This window comes from Carcharodon carcharias, chromosome 14 (genome assembly GCF_017639515.1).
Source record: "Carcharodon carcharias isolate sCarCar2 chromosome 14, sCarCar2.pri, whole genome shotgun sequence".
NCBI lineage: Eukaryota > Metazoa > Chordata > Chondrichthyes > Lamniformes > Lamnidae > Carcharodon > Carcharodon carcharias.
The window spans coordinates 80,295,801-80,312,156 of record NC_054480.1 but is presented as its reverse complement, the minus strand read 5'-3'; the positions used below and the strand labels follow the sequence as shown (position 1 = coordinate 80,312,156).

General features: G+C 42.3%; 1 protein-coding gene across 2 annotated transcripts in view; it reads right to left on the bottom strand.

Annotated features, from left to right (window-relative positions):
* The window catches only part of pcif1 (phosphorylated CTD interacting factor 1), a 496,521-nt gene that overhangs the window by 434,564 nt on the left and 45,601 nt on the right, over positions 1-16,356 (bottom strand). For both annotated transcript variants that reach the window (XR_005945091.1, XM_041204028.1), the window contains exon 3: positions 14,070-14,194. Coding sequence is in view for 1 of the 2 variants with exons in the window: in XM_041204028.1 (XP_041059962.1) it covers positions 14,070-14,194 (125 nt within the window). In the remaining variant the exon portion in view is untranslated. The remainder of the gene's footprint in view (positions 1-14,069; positions 14,195-16,356) is intronic.

Here is a 16,356-nt window from a genome sequence, read left to right as displayed (position 1 = left end):
CTGTTTTTGTTTTTGTTATGGAACAACAGTCCTTAAGTGCATTTGCACCCAAATTGCCATTAAGAATTCCAGGTCAAGCAAAATACACCCATTATATATCACATTCAATGCAAACATCATTTCACAGAAAATAAAACACACAAATGGAGTCTACTATACCTGTGCACATTTCACTGTATGCAAATAAGACATTATCCATGAGAGCACAGTACAGTGGAATCTTTTGCAGCAAAAAAAAAGGAAGATTGATTATTACTGTGCCTTTCATGTTCGCAGGGCATCCCAAAGCAGTTCACAGCCAATGAAGTACGTTTGAAGTTTAGTCTTGTTGTAATGTAGGAAATGCGCCAGCACACAGCAAGCTCCCATAAATAACAATCTGATAATGACCAGATATAGTTTTTGTGATGGATAAACAAAAATGGATGGGAAACAAGGGATGTCCCCTGCTTTTCTTTGAAATAGGGCAAGAGAAATTTTTATATCTGCTTGAGGGGGCAGGCAGGGCTTCAGTTTAATGTCTTATTTGAAAGACTGCATCCCTGACTATGCAGCACCTCCTCAGTACTGCACTGGAGTATGCACCTTGGCTTTTATACTCAAGCCCTGAAGTGGGGCACAAATCCACCACCTTGTGTCCCTAAGACAACAGTGCTACCCACTGAGCCACAACTGATGCCACATTTAAGGAGCAAGTGTTTATGGAGAATACTAAAGGTAAGGTTGTAACCACTTTATAGATGGTGGTACAGGTAAGGTGCAACTACTTATAAAGAATGTTACAGTTTAGGGGGACACTTTACAAGGATTTCAAGGCCTATGAATCAGAAAAGGGACAAATGTGAAAACAGTGGCTCAAAGTTAAACTCAGCAGCTTGCAGTACAAGATTGTATGCCTGTGTGGGGTTATCTGGGAGCAAGTCAGAAAGGGAACCAGACCTGAGAGCCAGATGGCATTTGCTACAAGGGGGAAATGAAGTGCCCAATGGACACTTCCCTGTCTATATTCTATTTCTTTACCAGCATTTATTGCCCGCTCCTAGCTCCTAAGGTGGCAGTGGTAACAGGTTTGCTCTTTGAACTGTTGCAGTCCATGTGAAGGTATAGCACAATATGGGTACATAGGGAATTTGAGTTGACCCAGCAACAAAGGAGGATTGGTGACATATGTCCAAGTCATAGAGGATATGTGACTTGAAGGGGAATTTGGAAGTAACGGTGTTCTCAAGATGATGTTGCTCTTGTCCTTCACAGTGGTAGGAGCTACAGAGGAGGGAGTTACTGTTCAGATAAACTTGGTAAGATGCTGCAGTATGTTCTGTACATTAGACATAATGCAACCACAGAGTGCTGGTGATGGAGGGAGTCCCTATTCAGCCCAGCGGTAAGGACACTAAATGCTGTGGGCTCCTCTTCAAATGAATGTAAGATTTAAAAGGTCCATTCCCTTAGATTTGTCAAACAGCAGAGCAGCATACACACACAGGTTAAAGGAGCATGTACAAGAGTGACAGAATATTCCCATCCAGTAGCCAATGTTACCTAGCAGTCGGTAATCATTCACCATACAGCTAGGTTTATACTTTTCAGCATGAGTGCACCAAGGCTTTCAACTGTAAGTTGCAACTGGAATTAGTACCTTCCTGGAGTAATGAAATGCATGAGAACCAATGACAAAGCTCTAAGGCTACATGATGACTTGAACATAAATATAGAATACACTAAGGACAACAGATGGCAGTATATGGCTCAAGCAGTGCCTTGCAAAATTTAATATAATCTCTAGATTTGTACCCTACAGTTAGGACTGTGCATCTCTATATTCTGTTAGTTTCCTAAAAATGATGATCCCTCTTCATTTTAGTTAGCCACAAGCCAGGGACTCCCATGAGTTAACAGGGATGTTTGACCTCTTCAGGGATGCTTTGAAGACATCCCTAAGCATTTTGGTTATCCTCCTGGGAGTCTCCTGCTGTGAGCAAGATCAAAGTAGAGCAGTTGTTTCAGGAGTTTGCTGTCAGACACAAACTACACAGCTGGCCCATCAGAGCTAGTTTTGAGTGATTAGCACCTCAATGCTGGGCAAGTTGGCTTGGAGAAGATGCTGCTGTTGAACTGCCTTTCTGACCACCTGATTTGGAGGATCTCATGAAGGCACCACTGGTGGTACTCCTCCAGTGCTCTGTGGTGCCTGTTGAAGGTTGTCATGGTCTCAGCTTCAATCACTAACACACCTCACTAACTACAACAGGTAAATTTAGGCTGAAATCCCTCAAAGGCTAATATACATTCTTCCTAAGGTGTGGTGCCCAGAATTAATCAGTGACTCCAGGTGTGGTCTAACCAGGGTTTTGTATAGCTGCAGCATGATTTCCAGCCCCTTGTATTCTAGTCCTCTAGATATAAAAGACCAGATTATTTTCCATGCCCATTCATGAAATTTTAAATGATCCATGTAACTACAGCTCCAAGGCTCTATGGATCTCCACTGTTACTATTTTTTTAAGAAAAAGTGCTCTGTTTTTTCCTTTTTAGGTCCAAAGTGGATGACCTCACATTTGCCTATATTGAAATTCATTTCAGTTTTACCCATTCACTTAATCTACCAATAACCTTGTAATATGATGCTTCCATTTATACTACTGGCAATGCAGCCTATCTTGATGGCATTGAGAAACTTGGATATGTCTCTCTCTATCTCAAAGTCATTAATAAATATGGAAGGGTTGAGACCCCTTTGGGACACCCTAGTCACATCCATTAGAATAGGGTATTAGCCCACTATCCCTACATTGTCTCCTGCTGCTCAGCCAATTTCCTAACTAGGTCTGTATTTTTTTATTCATTCATGGGATGCGGGTTACCCTGGCTAAGCCAGCTTTTTTGCCCATCACTAACTACCCTTGAGAAGGTGGTTGTGAGCTGTCCTCTTGAACCACTGCAGTCTGTGTGGTGTAGGAGCACCTACAGTGCTGTTAGGAAGAGAGTTCCAGGATTTTGACCCAGCGACAGTGAAGGAACTGCAATATAGTTCCAAGTCAGGATGGTGGATAGCTTGGAGGGGAGCTTGCAGGTGGTGGTGCTCCCATGTGTCAGCTGCCCTTCTCCTTCTAGGTGGCAGAGGCTGCAGGTTTGAAAGGGACTGCTGAAGGAGGCTTGGTGAGTTGCTGCAGCACATCCTGTAGATGGTACACACAGCTACCACTGTGCACTGGTGGTGACGGAAGGAGTGAATGCTTAAGTTGGCGAATAGGGTGCTAATCAAGCAGGCTGCTTTGTCCTGGTTTGAGTGTTGTTGGAGCTGTACTCATCCAGGCAAGTTCAGAGGATTCCATCACACTCCTGATTTGCGCCTTGTAAATAGAGGACAGGCTCTGGCAGCCCCAGCCTCTGATCAGCTCTTATTGCACACAGTATTTATATGGCTAGTTCAGTTCAGTTTCTGGTCAATGATAATGCACAGTCTGTTGAAAGCAGGGGATTCAGTGATGGTAATGCCATTGAATGTCAGGGGGAGATGATCAGATTCTCTCTTGTTGGAGATGTCGTTGCCTGGCACCTGAATGGTATGAATGTTACTTGCCACTTATCAGTCCAAGCCTGAATGTTGTCCAAGACTTGCTTGCACGCAGGCACAGACTGCTTCGGTATCTGAGGAATTGCGAATGTTATTGAACACTGTGGAATCACTGAACATCCCTGCTTCTGATATTATGATGGAGGGAAGGTCACAGATGAAACAGCTGAAGCTGGTTGGGCCTGGGACAGTATCCTGAAGAACTCCTGCAGCAATGTCCTGGGCCAAGACGATTGACTTCCAACAATCATAACCATCTTCCTTTGTGCTAGATATGATTCCAACCAGTGGAGAATATTCCCTCTGATTCTCGTTGACTACAGTTTGCTAGAGTTCCTTGATGCCACACTCACTCAAATACTGCCTTGACGTCAAAGATAGTCACTCACTGCAGCTCTGGAGGTGAGCTCTTTTGTCCATGTTTGGACCAAGGCTGCAATGAGCTCAGGAGCCAACAGGCCATGGTGGAACCCAAAACGAGCATCGATGAGCAGGTTATCAGCTGAATAAGTACCACATGATAACCATCAATGACATCATCATTTTGCTGATGATTGAGTAGTTGGATGGGGCAGCAATTGGCCAGATGGGATTCATAGGATGCTTCTGTGACCCAAGATTCTTGGGCAATTTTCCACATGACCAGTATAAGCCAGTGTAGCTGTGACGGACCAGCTTGGCTAGAGGCGTGGCTAGTTCTAGACACAAATCTTCAGTACACAGCCAGCATGTAGTCAGGGTTTTATAGCTTTTGCTATAGCCAGTGCAATCAGCAGTTTCTTGATATCACATTGAGTGAATTGAATTGGTTGAAAACTGGCATCTGCGCTGGATGGGGGGCTTCAATCTCCATCACTAAGAGTGACTCGATAGCACGACTGCTGACCAAACTGGTTGAGTCCCAAAGGAAGATGGATCGTCCACTTGGCACTTCTGGCTGAAAATAATTGCAAATGTTTCGGACTTATCTCGTGCACTGACATGCTGGGCTTCCCCATTGAGGATGGGGAGATTTGTGGAGCCTCCTCCTCTGGTTAGTTGTTCAATTATCCACCGCCATTCACAACTAGATGTGGCAGGACTGCAGAGCTTTGATCTGATCCATTGTTTGTGGGATTGCTTTGCTCCAACACAAGCTGCTTCCACTGCTGAGCATGCATATAGTCCAGGTTGGTACATCATTTTTAGGTACACCTGGTGCTGCTCCTGCACTCCTCATTGAAACTGGGTGGATCCCCCGCCTTAATGGTAACGGTTGTGAGAGTTGTTCGGAGCCACCAGATTACAGGTTGTGGTCGAAAACAATTCTGCTGCCAATGGCCCAGTTTTGAGCTGCTACATCTGTTCTGAATCTAAAGAAAAAATAAAAATACTGCGGATGCTAGAAATCTGAAATAAACACAGAAAATGCTGGAAAAACTCAGCAGGTCTGGCAGCATCTGTGGAAAGAGAAACAGAGTTAACGTTTCAGGTCATGACCTGTCATTAGCCTGAATCTATCCCATTTTGCATGGTGGTAGTGCCACACAATACAATGGACAGTATCCTTGGTGTGAAGGGAGGACTTTGTCTCCACTAGGACCGTGTGGTGATCACTCCTACAAACACTGTCATGGCAGATGCATCTGCAACAGGTAGATTGGTTCCCTTACCACCTGCCACAAGCCCAGTCTCGTAGATATGTCCTTCGGGACTCAGCCAGCTTGGTCAGTATTGGTGTTATGAAGCCACTCTTGGTGATGGACATTGAAGTCCCCAACGCAGAGTACATTCTGTGTCCTTGTCACCCTCAGTGCTTCCTCCAAGTGATGTTCAACATGGAGTATTAATTAATCAGCTGATGGAAAGAGGTAGGTGGTAATCGCAGCAGGTTTTCTTGCCCATGTTTAAGCTGATGCCAAAAGACGGCACGGGTCTAGGGCCAGAGGCACCCCGTCCTGACTGTACAACCACTGTGGCACCATCTCTGATGGGACTGGACATAGAGGAATGGTGATACAGGAGACTGGGATATTGGCTGTAAGTTCTGATTCTTTAAGCATTATGATATCAGGCTGTTGCTTGACTAGTCTACTGGGACAGCCTTCCCAATTTTGGGAGAAGTCCCCAGATTTGGTGAGGATGACTTTGCAGGGTCAACTGCACAGTTGCTTCCAGTGCCTAAGTTAATGCTGGTCCTCCGCCCAGTTTGTACCTTTCCAACCTTTTTGTCGTGGTTTGATACAGCTGAGTAGCTTGCTAGGCCATTTCAGAGGGCAGTTAAGCATCAGCCAAATTGCTATAGGTCTGGAGCCACACGTAAGACTGGGTGAGGACAGAAAATTTTATTACATTATTGATGTTAATGAATCAGATGGGTTTTTACAATCCAACAGTTTCATGGTCTTTAAAGAAATATCAGAATATATTTATAATTAGTGCACTGAACAGCCATCAAAATCTATCCACAATTCATATTTAGGAAGAGAGTTGCAAAACAAGAACATGAATTTAAGATACTCAACATGGAACAGTAACTGCCATAACAGGAATGTTCTATGGAAAGTTTTTTTCACAGGTCCACAGCACTGAAGTAGAAATCAGTTTCAGTGAAAATGTGAAGTCTGCAACAAGTAGCCACACAATGTAAAGAAAAAGCAAAACCAAAATTAACAGGTTTCTGTCCCAGGTTTATTTACAAGGTTGTACTACTGAGCATTACAGAGTTGGAAATCTACAGAGCTTGGAGAAAAACAAATATTTTGGCCTGAGGCTCAACTCAGTAGTTCACAGAATCTTAACAGCACAGGAAGCCATTCAACCCATGTCTGCACCGACTCTCCAAATGAGCATTATGACCTAGTGCCATTGCCCTGCCTTTTCCCCGTACCCCTGCACATTGTTACTATTCAAATAATTATCCAATGATCTCTTGAATATCTCAATTGAACCTGCCTCCGCCACACTTCCAGGCAGTGCATTCCAGACCCGAACCACTCGTGTGAAAAAGTTTTTTCCTCCCATCACATTTACTTCTTTTGCAAATCACTTTAAATCTGTTCCCTCTCGTTCTTGATCCTTTACAAGTTGGAACAAACTTCTGCCCATTTACTCTGTCCAGCCCCCTCATGATTTTGAGCATCTCTATCAAATCTCCTCTCAGCCTTGTCCTCTCCAAGGAAAACAGTTCCAACCTCTCCAATCTATCCTCATAGCTGAAGTTTTATACCCCTGGAACCATTCTTGTAAACCTCTTCTGCACTCTCTCCAATGTGTTCACATCCTTCCTATAATGTGGTGCCCAGAACTGTAAACAATACTCCAGCTGAGGTCTAATGCGTATCTTATATAAATTCAGCATATCCTCCCTGCTCTTGTACTCTATGCCCCTATTAATAAAGCCCAAGATAACAAATGCTTTATTTACTGCTCTCTCCACCTGTCCTGCCACCTTCAATGATCTATGCACACATACCTCCAAGTCTTTCTGCTCCTGCACCCCCTTCAAAATTTCACCACTTATTTTATATTGTCTGTCCACGTTCATCCTACCAAAATGCATCACCTCACACTTCTCCACATTGAACTTCATCTGCCACCTATCTGCCCACTCCAGCAACTTGTCTATGTCCTCTTGAAGTTCCACACAGTCCACCTCACAGTTCACAACACTCCCCAGCTTGTAACATCTACAAACTTTGAAATTGTCCCCTGCACACCAAGATCTAGATCATTAATATAAATCAGGAAAAGCAAAGGTCCCAATACTGACCCCTGGGGAACTCCACTACAAACCTTCCTCCAGCCCGAAAAATATCCATTGGCCATTACTCTCTGCTTCCTATTTTTCCGCCAATTTCGTATCCACATTGCTGTCCCTTTTATTCCATGAGCAATAGCTTTTTTCAAGTCGGTTGTGTGGCACAGTATCAAATGCCTTTTCAAAGTCCACGTACGCCACATCAACAGCATTACCCTCATCAACCTTTTCTGTTACCTCTTAAAAAATCTCCAGCAAGTTAGTTAAACACTATTTCCCCTTTAGAAATCTATGCTAGCTCTTCCTTATCGACCCATTATTTTCCATGTGACTACTAATTTTATCCCGAATAATTGATTCTAGAATCTTGCACACCACTTCGAAATTAGACTTTCACTCACTACCTGTAGGTCAGTGCGCTGTGGTGGGGTCATGGCCCAATAGTCTCCTGAGCAGAGGTATTCTCCCTCAGCTGCTCATTCCATTTTCTCTGATGATCCCAGTTGGATCCATTCTCCCTAGATACAGTTGACATTAATTGCTGAGTTTGGGTCATTTCACTGTACTTAATCTCAAGTTCAGAGAACCAAATATTTGCTGCAACATTCAACCAGGGAGAAATTCTACCACAGCATCAAACTGCCTTCTTTTGGTTAAGTTTCCTTCATTTTGCCTCTCCTTCCGAAGGTATAACACAAATAACAGCCTTCATTGATAGTACATACATTACTTAGATTTGGATACTGAAATGTTCACAATTCACGAAAATCATACCTGAGTGATCATTATAAATGACGACAAGAACATACATTACAATAACTCCTTGCTGTCTCCCAAATCCGTTCCCATCTTTCCCGGAACTCCATGCTGGAATCCCTCCAGTCAGCTTTCCACCCCTATCACAGTACCGAAACAGCTTTTATCAGTCACAAATGACATCCCATGTGACAATGACAAAGATAAACTAGCCCTCCTAGTTCTTCTTGGCCTGTCTGCAGCCTTTGACCCGGTTGACCACACCATCCTCCTCCAAGACATTTCCATTGTTATTCAGCTGAGTGGGACTGCCCTCACCTGGTTCTATTCCTATCTATCTAATCGCAGCCGTAGAATCACTTGTTATGGCTTCTCTTCCTGCTCCCAAACTGTTACCTCTGGTGTCCCCCAAATGATCAATCCTTGGCCCCCAACCATTTCTAATCTAGATGCGCCCCTCAGCGACATTATCCGAAAAGAACACAGCATCAGTTTTCGCATGTACACTGACGACACCAAGCTCTACCTCACCATCATCTCTCTCGGTTCTTCCACTGTCTCTAAATTATCAGACTGTTTGTCTGATTTCCAATACTGGGTAAGCAGAAATCTGCCTTTGTTACCACTACACTGGACTATTCCAAATTACTATTGGACAGCCTCCCAAATTGTACCCTCAGCAAACTTGATCTTCTCAAAATCAATCATCCCAAGCTCTGTTGCCTATGTTCTAGCTCACACCAAGTTCTGCCTTCACAACCCTCCAAGATATCTGTTCTTTAATTCTAGCCTCTTGAGCATCCCTGATTTTAATTGTTGCACCATTGGCGATGGAGACTTCAGTAGCCTAGGCCCTAAACTCTGGAATTCACTCCCTAAACCTCTCCGCCACTCTCTCCTCCCTTAAGATGATCCTCAAAACCTTCATCTTTGGCCAAGCTTTGAGTTCAAGGTAATTGCCACTTGTTGCCAGATAAAGTTCTTCCTCACAGCTCGCTGCATCTCTTGCCCAAAACCTTAAATGTGCCCCCCTGGTCCTTCTACAACAGCTAATGGGAAAAGTTTTTCTTTGTCTATCTCATCTATACCTGATATAAATTAATCTTCTACACCTCCATCAAATCTCCTTTATTCCAAGCAGAACAATCCCAGCTTCCCCAACCTAACCTTGTAGCTGAAATCCCTCATCCCCAAAACCATTCAGGTAAATCCTTCCTAAAGTGCTAGAACTAGACTCAATAGTTTAGTTGCAGCCTAACGACAGCTTTATAAAACTTCTGCATTACTTGCCCGTTTTTATACTCAATGCCTCTATTTATGAAGCCCAAAATCCCATATACTTTGCAAACTACTCTCTTTAAATGTCCTGTTAACTTCAATGATCCATGCATATGAACTCCCAGGTCCCTCTGTCCCTGCACTCTCTTTAGAACTGTGCCATTAAATCTATGTTACCTCTCCCTAACCATTTAGCCAAAATGAATCACCTCTCACTTTTATATTAAAATTCCACCTGCCACTTGTCCGCCCATTCTGCTAGCCTATGTCATGTTGCAATTGACTGGTATGCATCATCCTCCTCCCTGTTTGCCACACCTCCCAAGTTTGGTGTCAATAGCAAATTTTGAAATTTTAATCTGCATCCTAATATCCAAGTTATTTATATATATCAGAAAAAAAAGCAATGATCCCAGCACTGACTCTTGGAAAATACCACTGTCTACCATCCTCCAATCTGAAAAACAACTATTTAGCACACTGGTTTCTTGAGCCAATTTTTTTTATCCAAGTTGATACTGATCCTCCTATCCCTGGGCCTCCAACCAGCCTTTTATGTGGTGCTTTGTCAAACACTTTATTAAAATCTATATGGGCAATATCTGTTGCATTTCCTTCATCAACCTTCTCTGTTAATTTATTAAAAAATTAAATTAGTTAAGCATGATCTGCCTTTTCCAAATCCATGCTGGTTCTCCTGAATTAATTCAACACTCTCCAAGTGCCTGTTGATTTTTTTCCCTGATTCTTGTTTCTAAACCTTACCACCACTGATGTTAAACAGACTGGCCTATAGTTACTCGGAATGCCCTCACACCCTTTCTTGAATAGGGGTGTCACATTTTCAACTCTCCAATCCTCTGGCCCCTCCCTTGTATCTAGGCAAGATTGGAAGATTAAGGCAAGGCCTTCTGCTATCTCCATCCCACTTCCATAAGCAAGCCACCCGGACCAGGTGACTTATCCATCAAAGCATTGCCAGCCTTTCAAGTACATCCTTCCTATCAATTTTCATCCATCTATTACCCACGATATTTTGTCAGAATCTTCTTCCTTAGTAAACACTAATACAAAATACTCATCAAATATTCTAGTCTTGCCCTGAGCCTCTAAGCTTATTTCACCCTCTTTGTCCTTAATAGGACCTACTCCACCTCATAACACCCACTATTACATACCAGAGAAGATTTTTCAATTCCCTTTTATGTTAATTGCCATCCTATTATCATATTTTTTCTTTGCCAGTCCTATTTTCCTCTTCACTTTCCCTCTCGACTTATTGTATTTTCTCTGGTTTACGCTTGAAGAATTCACTTGACATGCATCATACACCTTTATTTTTGTTTCATCAAATGCTGTCTCAATCTTCATCCAAGGCTTTGATTCCTCTGCTTTTCCCTCTTGTTGGAATGTACCTAGTCTGTACCTGAAACATTTCCTTAAAGATCACCCACTGTTCCGTTGCAGATTTTCTTTTGGTTCCATTTTATCCTGGCTGGATCCCTTCTCAGCCCGTTAAAGTAAGTCCTTTTCTAATTTAGAAGTTCTACGTTAGATTGTTCCTTGCTTTTCTCCATTGCTAATCTACGGTGACCACTCTTACGTAAGTGTTCCTCCACAGATACTTGGTCCAATGGTCCACCTCATTCCCCAGCGCCAGGTCCAGCAATGCCTTCTTCCTAAACAAAAACAGAATTACCTGGACAAACTCAGCAGGTCTGGCAGCGTCGGCAGAGAAGAAAAGAGTTGACGTTTCGAGTCCTCGTGACCCTCCAACAGAACATGAGGACTCGAAACATCAACTCTTTTCTTCTCCGCCGATGCTGCCAGACCTGTGAGTTTGTCCAGGTAATCCTGTTTTTGTTTTGGATTTCCAGCATCCGCAGTTTTTTGTTTTTATTAATGCCTTCTTCCTAGTTGGACCGAGAAACTACCGGTCTAGAAGGTTCTCCTGAACACATTTCCCAAATTCCTTCCCCTCCTTACCCTTTAAGTCCCTCAGTATCACGATTCTATAGTTCTTGCACATCTGATTTCCCTGCAGATTTGCCCCCCTCTCTATTTGGGGACTTACAGAATAGCCCCAGTAGCGTGATCATATACTTTTTTTCTTAACTTGTACCAAATGGATTCTGTCTTTGCCCCCTCAAAGGCATCCTCTTTCCAACATAAAATTTCTTCCATAATCAGAACTGACATCCCACCTCCCTTTTTGCTTCCCTATCTCTTCTGAACTCTTTGTACTTGTGAATATTAAGCATCCAATCCTCACCATTTTTAAGCCATATTTCCGTTATTGTCACTACATGATATTCTCACAGTTATATGTGTTTGTAACTCACCAACCTTACTCACGACACTGTGCATTTACATAATGCATTGCAAACCTGTTGAAGGTTTATGACCCTGCAATAACTCAGTGGGCCAAATCAGCACATTGCATTATGCAAACATACAAGCAGTACTGAGCCACAGATCAGGACCTTCCCAAGTTCAATCAATGTGGAATTAGCTGATATCAGCTGGGACAGCAGTAGGGCTCTGCAGGTTAGGCAAGGATAAATGTTCCTACACTCCTGGATCACTCCTGTTGTGTGTGGTGGGTTGGTACATCAGGATGAGATTTGGTTCTGATGCACAAATAGCTTTCATGACATTCACTGCATAATCAACATACCAGTGGAACGCTGGCACCATAGTGTGAGGGGGCATAAAACATTAAAAAAGCACTGTTGAAATGGGTTGTAAATTAGTGATGTCAAATTAGAAGATAAGGCTAGTGTCTTTATTATTAGCTGTACTTTGTTGCTATACTTGTACAGAACATGCAGTTAAACCAATTCCTTGTGAAACCAGTAGCAACTGTTAGAAGCCAAAGGCTATCCCTGCTAAGAAATAGTGAAAAGATTCATACAGAAACACATCTTTGGGATATGCAGTGTAGCATGACCTAAATGCAAATATCAAGCCAAATATCAAAATGCATTGGGCAAGGCCAACTAACCAGTCAGGCACAGGCTTTTCATCTGTCCCAATCACATTCTGATAGTGCTACAGTAATCTGTCTGGACACAGATGAGGAAAAAAACTGTCATTTCCAGATGCTGAGTTGTGTGTTTGGTAAAATCTTCTGAAAAGGGCAGAACGAAATGTAGGGCAACTGTGATATCTGTGAAAGCTCAGGGTTATTCTGTAATATTGGCCCCATCACATTGTTTAGCCTGTAAGACACCAATATTAGTAACTAATATTTAAAAATGATTTGCATTTATACAGCACATTTCATGACCACTGGGCTTGAGCGGCCATTTATTCGGTTCGATACTGGACAGTTGGTTTTCAGGTAGTCTGTCTTCTGTCCAGTACCCAATTTGAACTGACCAATTTATCATCTGGTATTTTTATTTTGAAGCACCCAGCCTCTGGGGAAGCATTTAAAATCAAAATTATTAGTCCTGCCTGTGCCTGCGAAAACTCGGTCCACACAAAGATCCGATCAGGCATATTCATGTGTGTCCTTACGACGCCCTCACGCTACCTTGCTCATGCTTAATATAGACTTAGTGCCACACTGACGCACACTGCTTTCGAGTAACTGATACGAGGAGACACACAAGAACAGTCTGGTAAAACTCTCCATGTCTGTCAAAACTCTCCATATCTGTCTGTGCCTTTCCCCTATTCTCAACCCGTTTAGCGTTGTCCATAAAATAGATCAGGTTACTGGCAGTCTCAACATTTGTATATAGCTCCTGTTAAAAAACTCAGGTGATGCTTTTTAAAATTGTGCTTCAGTCCCTCCAAGGCTCATTATAGGGTGGGATTTTCTGCACCCCGCCCGCTACTGCAATCTTCCGGTCCCACTGCACTTCTGGCTGGGGCGCCGCCTCGCCCACAGCAGGTCCCACCCGCGACAGGGACGGAAAACACCGACCACAAGTTGGAAATGTGCTAAATTCCCCAAATTTAGCTCACTATATAGGGGTTGATTATGTAAGGTATTCATTTGAGTGAAAGATTCAAATGAATACTTTTAATTTATTTTAATAGAAGTCTGCAAATGCGTGGCCGCATATGTGGTATGCTCGAGATCAGTCAGTGACCTAACTGGACGTTTCAAAGTGCTTTACAGTCAGTGAAATACTCTTGAAGTGAGGTCACTGATGTAGGAAATGCAGTAGCTAATTTGCGCACAGCAAACTCCCAGAGACAGCAATGTGATAATGACCAGATAATCTGTTCTAGTGATGCTGATTGACAGATTAGCCAGGACACTGAAGATAACTCTCCCTGTTCAAATCGTGTCTTGCATCTACCCAAGCAGGTAGACGGGGCCTCATTTTAATTTCTCACCCAAAACACTGCACGTCCATAAGTGCAACTCTACCTCAGTGCTGGAGTGAAGTGTCAACTTTGATTTTTATGCCCAAGTCCTGGAGTGGGACTTGAACCTGGAACCTTGTAACTCAAGTGCTGAGAGTTCTACCAACTGAGTCATGACTGACACTTACCTATTCCCTGTTTTTATAAATGCCTGGGAGACGATTTTCTGACACACACAGCTAGAGAATGTGTCCGAACCAATGTTCACTGAAAACAGAATGCTTTTTGCATTAGCAATACCCACTACAGAAAGTTTGAAGCCAAACAAGAGGTAATCGGTTTGACTGATAAATGCAAGACCTCCGGGGTATAGTTAGAGAAAGCTTGATTACTCACAATGATGTCATGCTGTCCAAACACAGGCATTTCCCAGAGAGATTGGTTGGTGAACTTGTTGAAGTAATATGGCCTGTTTTCTCTCCTACTCCAACACTTTGACCATCCTGCCTGAACCAGTTCATCTGAAAATAATCATAACCAAAACTCTGCTTTGGTTTAAATAAATTTAACAGACACATGCACGTTCTGTCAACCACAAATGAACATCACTAGATGACAATCTTATGAAATTTGTTTTAACCATAGCTGAGTCAGAATCGAGGCAAGACATCATAGCTCTATTAGGTTAGCTTAAAAGTATGCATATGGCTTGGCATACACCTCTACAATTTGTGCCAGCTGTTTTGAGGGAAGAGATTCACCCATCCACTACAGGGTTGATAACCTACTGTAGTAGTCACTAATTCAGAATAAACAGAAGGGATTAAAGATTTCTATCAATGGTGGGAGACTGATATAAGGCTCCCTTAAACCCATTGTTCTCCAACTTCTAATGAAAGAATCTTCAGTAAAATCTGTCCGAGTAGTTGAGTGCTTTGTTTTTCCCAGTTTTTTTTTAACCCCGTCCCCATCTTCCCTTGGTGATGTTTGGGCTAGATTCAGGAGAACAGGGACCATGTGAAACTATTCACAACTCGTGTTGGCACATAGTAGACCTTGGTTAAAAAGACATTCTCACTCCACATTCTGCATATGCAGACAGGGGCACCAAACCCAATTTAGTGCCACTTCATCCTCCTTGCTGAGATTATTTAACTCAGCATCAAGTGGAAAGCTCACTGTGACCTCCTAATCCGCAGGGTTCAGTCTGTCACCACAAAAATTATTGAGTCAGCCATTGAGGCACTTGTACCTGGATGAGCTTTAATCAACTGCATTTTCACCCTGCAAACTCACCTCTACATTCAATACCAGTCAACTGTATGATCTTACTGATAACAGCTAGATATAAAGCATAGGAAATTCTTCCTCATCCTAATTCAGGAGATTTCATTTCATAGATAGCATTATGTCAGCAACAAGTTGGACAGACCAAACATTACAGCAGTTCAGAATGGGAGTTTAGGCAAGCAGCTTTAAGGTATATCAAACCAAATTCCAACAGTGCCTTTTGCTATTTGAAAAAACTAAAACACATACAGTGACAGTCTTCTAAGATTCGGAATAAATCTCCATTTATACAGTGTTAACAGGAAAAAATGATGGCGAATTCCTAATTACACTTGTTGCAGTCAGTGGATCTGGTTATTACCATGGGCAAAGCATTTCAAGAACATTCTAATGTTTTGCCAGCTCCATTTGCTGGCAACATTAGATTAGAAACAGGGCATGTCACAAAACAACAAGTGATCAAAGTACCGCAAGGTTGTTATGGCACAGCTGATGGTAAATGCTAAATTGTTCAAATCCCAGAGGGAAGCCACAACTGCCACAACTATTTTTGTATGTTTCAAGATGCGGGCTTTGAATTCAGTGGTAAAAGGACCACCAGGCCTTACAGGTTTATACAAAACTAGATTAAACATTTATTAAAAAGAGAAATGATTTTAAGCACATACATATACCTAGAAATTTCTAAATCCCCTAATTAATCTGACTCCTAGTTACACCTTCATTAAGTCAACAGTAATACACAGATTTTAAAAGACCCAGGCAAAGAAACAGGATACCCTGAACTATCCAACTCAAAGTGAGTTTCCTTAACTTCAGCTCTTTGTAGACAGCAGCCTGAGGCTTAGATGCTGAAGGTATTTCACACTTCTCAGATCTTAAAGATACCTGCCTTTGCACACAGCCTTCTCTCCTTTATACCTATTTTCCCCTTTGAATGCAAATTCCCACTGTTTCACTATGTCTTTGGACTTCAACTCCCTGATCATAAAAATTTATCATGGCACCAATTTTACCAGTAATCTTTGAGAAAAAATAAACACACAGTTTCTAAACTTCACCTGGCTGGTTGACACATTTCACTCCTCCTCTGAAAACAATCAAGTCTGGTTTATTTAAAAATGCAAATGTCCTTTTACACCTTACATTCTAAACTTTCCCCATGTTTACCTACTTAATATTTTAAACCTAACTTATCTTTTGTTACATCAAAGCCTCCAGAACAGCTGCCTTTAATCCAATTAAGCCGCACAAACACAGACACACACACAGACACCACTATTTTCCAATAATTTCCAATAACATTATTATATCTTCCTGACAGAGGCTGTTATTTATCTGGTGTTTTGTTCATTTACAAAATCAAATTGTTGCTTTACTATGTGTTAAATGG